Source organism: Eurypyga helias, unplaced genomic scaffold (assembly GCF_000690775.1).
Source record: "Eurypyga helias isolate BGI_N326 unplaced genomic scaffold, ASM69077v1 scaffold2791, whole genome shotgun sequence".
NCBI lineage: Eukaryota > Metazoa > Chordata > Aves > Eurypygiformes > Eurypygidae > Eurypyga > Eurypyga helias.
The window spans coordinates 41,874-51,047 of record NW_010232584.1 but is presented as its reverse complement, the minus strand read 5'-3'; the positions used below and the strand labels follow the sequence as shown (position 1 = coordinate 51,047).

Below are 9,174 nucleotides of genomic sequence, written 5' to 3'. Positions count from 1 at the left end.
GAGCTAATAAAATTCAAAAGATGGATTTTATGCATCATTATATTTTTATTCCTTTTTCATTCATCTTGTTTGAGATTTACAATTATGTCATACTTTTCTTAACCTCTAAGGAACATAAACCACCACCTGTTCTCAGGAAGAACCCTCCATCTACATCAAGTAAAAACTGCCTTATAGTCAGATAACAAAAAGTGTCAGTTTTTTCCATGTTAAAGCCATGCTCCACACCTGGTATTGCATACAACTCAGCAAGTATAATTACAGTCAGAGAACTGTAAAAATTTAGAGCTGATCCTTTACAGGAAACAAGCGAGAAGATGATTATCAGTAAATGAATGAGAATATACTGGGATGCTCATTTCCCAGAAATATAGTTAAATGGCATAAGTATAAATAGCTCACTATCTTGAACCAGCTTACCAATTTCAACTGGGAGATGGCTGATTTGATTTTTTGACAACTCCAGTACTCTCAGATCTTGAAATAACGCAATGTAGGCTGGAATGGTTTGTATCAATGTATTACACACATGCCATTCTTTCAGATAGGTCTGTTCTTTCAGAGAATCTGGGAATTCCTGTAAATGAAATAAGAACAGGTAAATAGAAAACATCAAGTTAGAATTTTTTTCTACCATGCTTCTAAATACAGGGGTGGAAATTCCACAGCCTCAACACTTTGCCTTAATTATCTTGATGTAGAACAGCAGTTTGCCAAATCCTCACAGGAGCTGTTTGCTTTTGAAGAGGATTACAGCCGTCTGCCTCCAAATATTCATTTTTTAACTGCTAATGCAATCATTCTGATCTATAAACTGAAACATATCTGGGGCACTCAACCTCTTTGGTGTCTCCCATATTATCTGCTTTTTCCAGCTGCAGGATTTTTTTAAAGCACAATTCAGTGCTTTAATTCACACATCAAGATGCAGTAAAATGCAGCTGAGAACAGATGAGTGTTTGTATGAAGAATAACTAAATAGGGTTTGTCACCAAAAAAAAAAAAAAAGAAAGTGGCAACATTCTTAATACCTGCCAGAGTTTTAAAATTTTTTTGCCGGGATGGAACATGGTCCAAGGAACAGAAACATTTCAGATAGGATACACACATGACACATACCACTTTTCTAAAGACTTTTTTCAAAGAAGTGACTTAGCTTCCTAAGTTATTGCAGTAGTGCTCGAAAAACTTTACTAAATTTCTTTAGAAAGAATAAAAATATTCCATTTTTAAATCAGTCAACAATTGGAATTAATTCTTCCTTTGGTCATGCAGAATCTTTTTCTTTAAAAATTCTAGAATCGTTCCAAATACACAACAAATAAGTTTGTTTCTGAGTAATTTTCAGGCTATTGTATTTGTCCAAAATCTCAAATGTATAACAGCTACTGCAACTAAAAAAAATTTTAAAGCCTTTAACTCTTAAAAAATAGTTCTATCTAATTGATATTCAGTTCAAATGTAATCATCTTTGTTTGAATTATGTCATCAAATTCTTTGAACTCGAAACAGAAAAAATCAATTCATAAAGTTGAAGGTCATATCATTTAAACTCCACTTTCTAAAGCAACACATAATTTACCAGTCTGTCCTGGGTTTTCTATCACTGTGCATTGGTAACATCTGGAATAAATAATCTGGATGAGGTACTACCACTGACTTTGCTCTATAAAAAAAGATGTAAGATTTTCAGCCTCTAATTCCTTTATAACTTCCAAATTTCTTTCCTGTGCATGAAGAATACAACACAATAGGAATTGCTGGGTTTTATACAGATGTTATTGTCCAATTTTATATTTTCTCCTTCAAGATTTCATTGATTCCCCAAGACATTAACAAGACTGATACATTTTAATTTTTTTTTTTATTATTAATTCTGAACTTGTGAACTAGGAACAGTGCTACTTAACTCTTAGCTAAATTAAAACATGTAATTGTAATTAAAGATACACTGGACAGTTGATCATAAGCTGTTCTTTGTTTGGTTGGTGCTGCCTCTAATTTCAGTTCTTTTCAAATTTACACATGCAGACACTTAACCTATATGTGTAGTTCTGCCTTGCTACCTGCCCTTCTATATTTGATATGGATCGTTTCATTTCTTGCTTCATTTTCCCACCAGGTGTATATTGCGCTGTGATCCATCTTCTATATTTGTCAGTTTATGGCAGTTAAAATATAAAATGCCTGAAATGCCTCCGGGCTGGTAATGAGAAACCTCTCCAACTTTCTGGAGTGGGTTTCCACTCCTCCATCTTCAGTGATACACATTTTTCTACAGCAAAATAAAAGAATAAATAACAACTGCAAAATAAATTATTACTGTCTTTCTCACCTGTACACCATCGAAAGTGCAGCACATGTGGGATAGCATTTAGCTGGAGTGTCATAGATGCCATTCTAGAGATGAACCCTGATTCACAGAGAAAGCAGATGTAGGATAGTCATACTGGAGGGAAAAAGAGGTCTGGGTAACAGATGCCATTTCCAGTTCTATTTCTCCACTGACTAGGTCTACTGACCTACTGCTTTTTGCACTTTGTTGTCACAACAGACCATCTCCAGCTCCTTATTGGCAGATACAGCAGGGAGAAAAGAGGAACCCTTACCCCTGTGAATCAAACAGCCTTGCTGTTCTCCCATACTGAAGGGGGTATCCCACAACAACTTCTTAATACATTTAAAACAGTGCAGCACACAAAGCACTCTCTCAGATTAAGATCAGACTCCTTTCTAATTTTAGAAAAATTAAGACAAAACATTTTGAATTTCGTTATTAGTGAAAAAAAACCCCTATATTTACTTCTGTATTAATGATAGTTTAAAGCACCCAGATAATCTTGTGCAGCTAATGAAAAAAATTCAGAGATGACTTCAAAAGAATGGAAGGACGTTCCATTCTTCTACCAATTACCCTGACTTACTTTTCCTTCTTGAGATTATTTCTTTATATCTTACAGCCATATTTACAATTTGCTAATGTAAGTTTACAAATATTTTGCTATAATGTGGGGAGTTTAGCATTCTCCATCTCACAATGCATTTTATTTGCATTGCTATAGCATAAATTGATGTGATATTTTACTTCATTTACAAACTGGGTAGGTGTGGGAACAGAAATTTGCACAAGCTTTATGTTTGTTTTACTCTCTGATTCCCTTGTGTTCTTTTGTAATCTTCTGCTGCCATGCTAAAGCTGGCAGCCTGCTGATAAATTACTCCATGAAGACTGACACTTGGAGGATAGCCAGTCTTTTGCCTTTAACAGGAAAACAATACCTCAGACTCCTTTGATTTTTAGGAGAAGGGGGAAAAAAGTAATAAAAGGAAATAAATAGCAAACCTACAACCACTGCTGATTATGCTGTTTCTAATTAACAGACCATTTACTAGCTAGATATGAGCCTGAACTAAAACTGATCAAAGCTCTGAGAAGTTTCAATTCTGTTTCTTTGCCAGCTCTGTAGTTTTATCTGTCATGGGCTAGGCCAAAACCTTGGATTCAAATCTCCCTCAACTTTGAGAAAGTTGGAAGCTAGTTCCAAAACTAGCATGTCTCAGGGCCATCAGTATTACCTGCCTGGGTCAGGAATCTTATACTTCTTTGGGGAAAAATATCTCTGGGAGTTAAAAAACCACAGACGGGTTTTTCTCTGTCTATTCAATTCGGCAATTCTACTTGACCCTTTGTGGCAAATAAATTGTTCACTGTCACTAACAGTTGGGAATAATAAATGGAAATTCTCTATTCTCTGTGAAAATACACAGCTGTTAGATGATAAAACTGGGACAACAAATACAAATGTAGTAATTAATCTGCTGCCTTTTTCTGTGAAGAAATGATATGCAAGAAGGTCATGATTTACAAGTAAAGAATTTCACCATCCCTCATTTATTTACTTGTTGTGCCTGTCTGACATCAAAGTTGTTTAAAGTAGGCACGCATCCACATTCTCTGTTTAAGTAAAGCAGCACAGCCAAGAACAGTCCTGCTCTATATTTGACTGAGCATCATCACCTTTCCATTGCCAATATTGATATCACAAATTCAAAAATACTTTTTCCTGCAGATTTTCAGAAAATAATTTAAAATTCCACTAGAGAATACACATTCATTAGTTAGAAGCAGAAAGTAAACACTCAGAGGGAAAAAACAGAGTTAAAGTGAATTCATTGAAAAATTTATATGAATATTCATTACATTATTTTGCCACAGTTTTCATTCTGCACTAATAGCAGTGCTATTTCTCTGAAGAACTAATTTAATTTGGCAGATACATGTTTACATGTACAAAGGATCTCAATTAAGTGTTTCATCAACTCTCCATCATTCTCTCCTAGGCAACTGATTCAAACACACAATTCAAGGGGCGAAAGTCCTTATATAGCTCCTTTTCATGGTGGTTTTACCTAGAAAACTCTCAGATAAATAAAAAGTTTTTCTGAAATTACCTTGGGAACCTCAAATTACTTGTGACACAGTACACCATTCTCATGCTATCACATCCCAAGGGTTTTGCAAACTCAGGAGGATTTAGGAGACTTGGTTCTGGGAAAATACAACGGGGTTCTACCCATTTTTTATTAAGAGATGAGAAAAGCCTGTTTGATTGATTCACAACATCATATTATGAGACCAGCCTTTTTGTTATTACAGACCTTTTCTTGCCTAAATACAAATATTAGTTCATTGCTGTTCCCATCTGGCAGAAATGTGCCACACAAGAATGCAGAAACTTGAGTCATAAATATTTGGTTGGTGTGTAAAAGAGGAGGCAAGGACCACTGAACCTTAAGGATGTTTTCACGCACTGTTTTCCAGGTGGAGCCCTGACACAGGTAAAATCATCTCGCCACTGTCCACTGTCATATCGTATTAACTCAACATATAAACCATTGTCCACAGCCAGAGGCAGGCATGGCCAAATCAGTACTCAGTTCACAGGAGGACTTCCAGACTCAGAGGGATCCACTGAGTGTAGGTTCTTCAAGCATAACAGCTCGATACTAATCCTGCTTAGAGCATTGTAGTTCAGATTTCCACTGTTAGTGTGACAACACTGTTAGAAAGCCATTGTGACTTAAGATATCTAGAGGCTCAAACTGCACGTCTCAAACATCTCAAAAAATCAGCATAAGAGAGAACAATAACTAGTAAGAATGATCAACAAGGAATTACGGATCTGCATAAACAGAAAACAATCCCTCAGAATTCAAAATCAAGCCCTACTCTTTTTAGCTAGTACTCTGTGCCTTTTTTGTCTAACATAATGTTCATTGTATGAACTTTATCATTCTTCAGATAGGTTAAAATAATTACTTTCAAATGCAAGGAACAGTGGGTCTCCAGTAATGAAAATACATTATAATTTCAATGACATTTGAGAAGTGGGATAAAAGTGGCACAGAGGTCCTGAAGGAAATAATTCCTATTAGGAATTCAAAACGTGTAATCTGCTCTGATTTTCTCCCTTACTGTATTGGGTTTTCATGGCAAGGTTTTGGTAGTGGTGGGTAGCACAAGAGATGCTTCTGTGAAAACCTGCTAGAAGTCTCCTCTATATCCGACAGAGGCAATGCCAGCCAGCTCCAAGATGGACCTGCCTGTGTTATAGCATGTTTAAGAAGGTGTTGTGGCTAAATGAAGAGAGAGAAATTGCGGCAGAGAGAGAGAAAAAAGGATGTGAGATCAACAGCTCTGCAGACACCAAGGTCCGTGGGGAAGGACTCACGTTGGAGAAGTTCATAGAGGACTGTCGTCTATGGGAAGGAACCCAGGCTGGAGTAGGGCCAGTGTGTGATAAGTCTCCCCCCTGAGGAGGAAGGAGCAGCAGAGACAAGGGTGTGATGGACCGACTGAAAAACCCCCATTCCTCGTCTCAACGTGCTGCTGATGGTGGAGAGGCAGAGAAAAGCAAGAGTGAAGATGAGCATGAGAAGAGAGGGGTGGGGGGAAGGTGTTTTAAGATTTGTGTTTAGTTCTATTTTACTCTGATTTCATTGGTAATAAATAAATTAACTTTTCCCCAAGTTGAGTCTCTTTTGACCACAACAGTAACTGATGAGTGATCTCTCCCTGTCCTTACCTCAACCCACAAACTTTTTGTTATATTTCCTCTCCCCTGTCCAGCCAAGAAACAGAGTGATAGAGCGGCTTGTTGGGCCCCTGGACTCCAGCCAGGGTCAAGCCACCACACTTAGCAAGGTTCTCAGAACGAGATCCGAGATGATTTTCAGAAGAGCACTATCCAGGTGATTTTCAAAATTATTGCCCAAGCTATCCCTGTATATGCTGAAGTGTTATACAAAACTCGTTTTTAACCTTGTACTCAACAATGGAGAATTAGTGGGCCAGACTCACTGACATATGTATGGATATGGAGCATGAGACCATAGCACTTTCTAACATGTCTACATTTTTACCATCTAGACAGCCTGGGCAGTGATTAGTGCCCAAGAGAAGCTGCCATTCTAATGGACTGCAACATTGCAAATAACACCATTAGTTGAGTTGTGGACTCGGCTCATTTGCTGCTGAAGTTTCCAATGACAGCCCTTACACTGAGACCTATGGGAAGGATGTGGCAAAGCCATTTGCTTTGATCTTGAAAAATCCCTATGCTGAGGATTACTCCTCTGTGAGACTTAACTTCACAGAATCCAGAAAGAGAACCGGTACAGCTGAGAAGCAAGCCCAGTTGTCAAAATTAAATCTGTAAATCATACCAGCAACCTACTCAGATTTAGTTATGAACTGTCTAGAGGATATATTACTGCTTCATTGATGAGAGGAAAGGGGAAAAATAATAGAAATACTTATCAGCTAAAAGCAAGTGAGATAGAGGATTCAGCAGCTAGTTCCCAAATAGACACTGTGATGTTTGCTGCTGCCAAGGGTAAGTAGCCAACCAACAGCAAACCAAGCTGGTTATGTGCCTGTAAAACTGCACCGACAATCCCAGTTCTGACTCCTCCTAGTGTCTGAGTCCTTAATCTTCCAAATTTGCAACTCACAGATGTATTTGTGTGCAAAACACATCACAAAAACTAAACCGCAATTGATAACACAGCTCCCAGTTACATAACACACAGATCTCTCTGAGAAAACTGTCACATGTCCACAGACTTTTTCACATGAAAATTGCCAGCCTGTGCAGCTTTGGTTGTATAGTCTGCAAATTCACTTTGTCTAAGTGCACCTTTTTGTGAGAGAGTAAGAGATGAAGAGTGTAATGTCTGATCCTGGTTTTGGTTTAGAAGTAACAGCTGAGATTTTAAAAAGTAAAATAAGAATGATTTGCATAACCAATACAAGTTTTACAATATTTCTGCAATAAGGGGGAAATCCACTTCTTTCAAAACACTGTAAAATGGATTTTCACATTTTTTAAATAATTTTCAGCTGTCAGAGACTGGCAGTGTTCTTTGACTTTGAAGGAGCATTGTTCTTCTCTAAATAAAGCAGCTTTGATTTGTCTCCAGACACCTGAACTATGACACAGTATGTTGTTGAAACAGGAAGCCCGCTTTAATTAGCCAAGAGATGGACAATGAGGAATAGTGGTTGTTTGATACTGGCACAGTGAATATATGATAAGGAGACAGAATCAAAGTGCATGGTGGTTGGGAGTGTAAGGTGTCATAATGTGCAAAACGGTGCACAAGTATCTCTTAAATTGATCTTTCAGCTTGTCAGATTGAAAACAGAGAGAATTATGTATGTTTGATTTTGCCTCCTAATGTAAAGCCTTGTTTATGGTTATAAAGTAAAATGTTAATGGTTTGGCAAAAGAGAGTAAGCCACAGACAAGTTTAGTTACACAGCTCCCTGATGCACTGAAAATATTTGCAGTTGCTACTATATCAGTCTCTAAAGAGCTATAATATCTCTTTTTTTTCCTCCAAATGTACTTACAAAGTTTACAACACAGGAAAGTGTGTTGTAAGACTACACAGTTTTAACATTATTGTCAATAGCCAAGGCCCTTGAAAAATGAGATATGGTAGCTTTTCAGCAACCAATCCTACCACGTGAATGACTAGCATCAGTTGAAAAAATAGTCTCACTAGAGCTGGAAGGAAACTAGTTTTTTCTGTTTTCCAGAAAAATCATCTATTTTATGTTGATTCAAAAAAGAGCTAAAGCCAGAAAAAAATGAAAGCTGAAAAAGAAAACACCTCCATATTCAAGATCATATCTGGGACAAATTCATGTTTCAGGTCAATCAAAGAATTTAGTAAAATTTAGCCAATTTATCAATTGACTTTTTAACTTGCAGTTTTGGTAATGAAAATCTTAAAAATATAATTCAAAATTGTGAACTACACAAAAGTCCAAATTCTACTTTCACTTTCTCATTAATGAAGTAGTGTGTATTCAAAATACTTTTAAGTCAACTCTTTAATAATTCTATAAAACTTCAGACCAACACTAATCTCTCTTTTGCTGAATTTTGAAACAGCATTCAGAGCTTACTTCCAAAGTGCTATTTCACATCAAACACAAATGCAAGTAAAAAGTGCTTTTTTTCAGTAAGACCATTGTGGATTGATGCTAATATTAGTTTTGATTTGAACAAAGCTTGAGAAAAATGTTGTCACACCATTAGAGCGAGAAGACAGATCTCTGAGTGGTAGAAGACAGCAGAAAGCCAACAAAGCTGAATATTATTTTCATCTCTTTCCATCCATTGGGGAATTCCAGAGAAAGATACCTTATTGCAAGATGATTGCTAATACCAAAATTTTTGAGAGGGATAAATTACATGTATCAGTAGAGGATTTTAAATAAGCATATTGGAAAACTAAACCACTAGTTCAGGGTAAGATAGGAAATGTTTTTGTCACTTGCAACACTGTGAAAGAGCATCAATTTCATATGTGTTGGCCCAAACAAACAAAAAAAAAAAACCAGGTTTTGGGTATTAAATGTTACAGTACTAAGCTACCCAAGCTCTTTAACTATAGAAATATATTTTCCATTATATTTACCGTCCACTGCTCTCCAGAAAGCTGAAAAATAAACTTGTTTCTTTCTTTATTTGCTTCATCTGACAAAACATGCTTCTTCTGGAGCTGAGGAGTCTTTCCATAATTATCCAAGATCTTCTTATCTGTGTCTACAAAGCCATTCTTGAGGTATTTTGACTGAGGAATGCCTTTCTTCCGGCACTC

The 9,174-nt window shown here is 36.7% G+C and overlaps 1 protein-coding gene across 1 annotated transcript in view; it reads right to left on the bottom strand.

The window, feature by feature from the left end:
* Positions 1–420: 420 nt before the first annotated feature.
* LOC104516921 (leucine-rich repeat-containing protein 2-like) overlaps positions 421–9,174 on the bottom strand; it is a gene marked incomplete at its 3' end in the record, with an annotated part of 17,955 nt that continues 9,201 nt past the window's right edge. Inside the window, exons 2-3 of the mRNA XM_010161425.1 lie at positions 8,992–9,174; positions 421–577 (exon numbers count right to left, since the gene is read on the bottom strand). The exon at positions 8,992–9,174 is cut by the window's right edge and continues 52 nt beyond it. Of these exons, the coding sequence (XP_010159727.1) occupies positions 421–577; positions 8,992–9,174 (340 nt within the window). The remainder of the gene's footprint in view (positions 578–8,991) is intronic.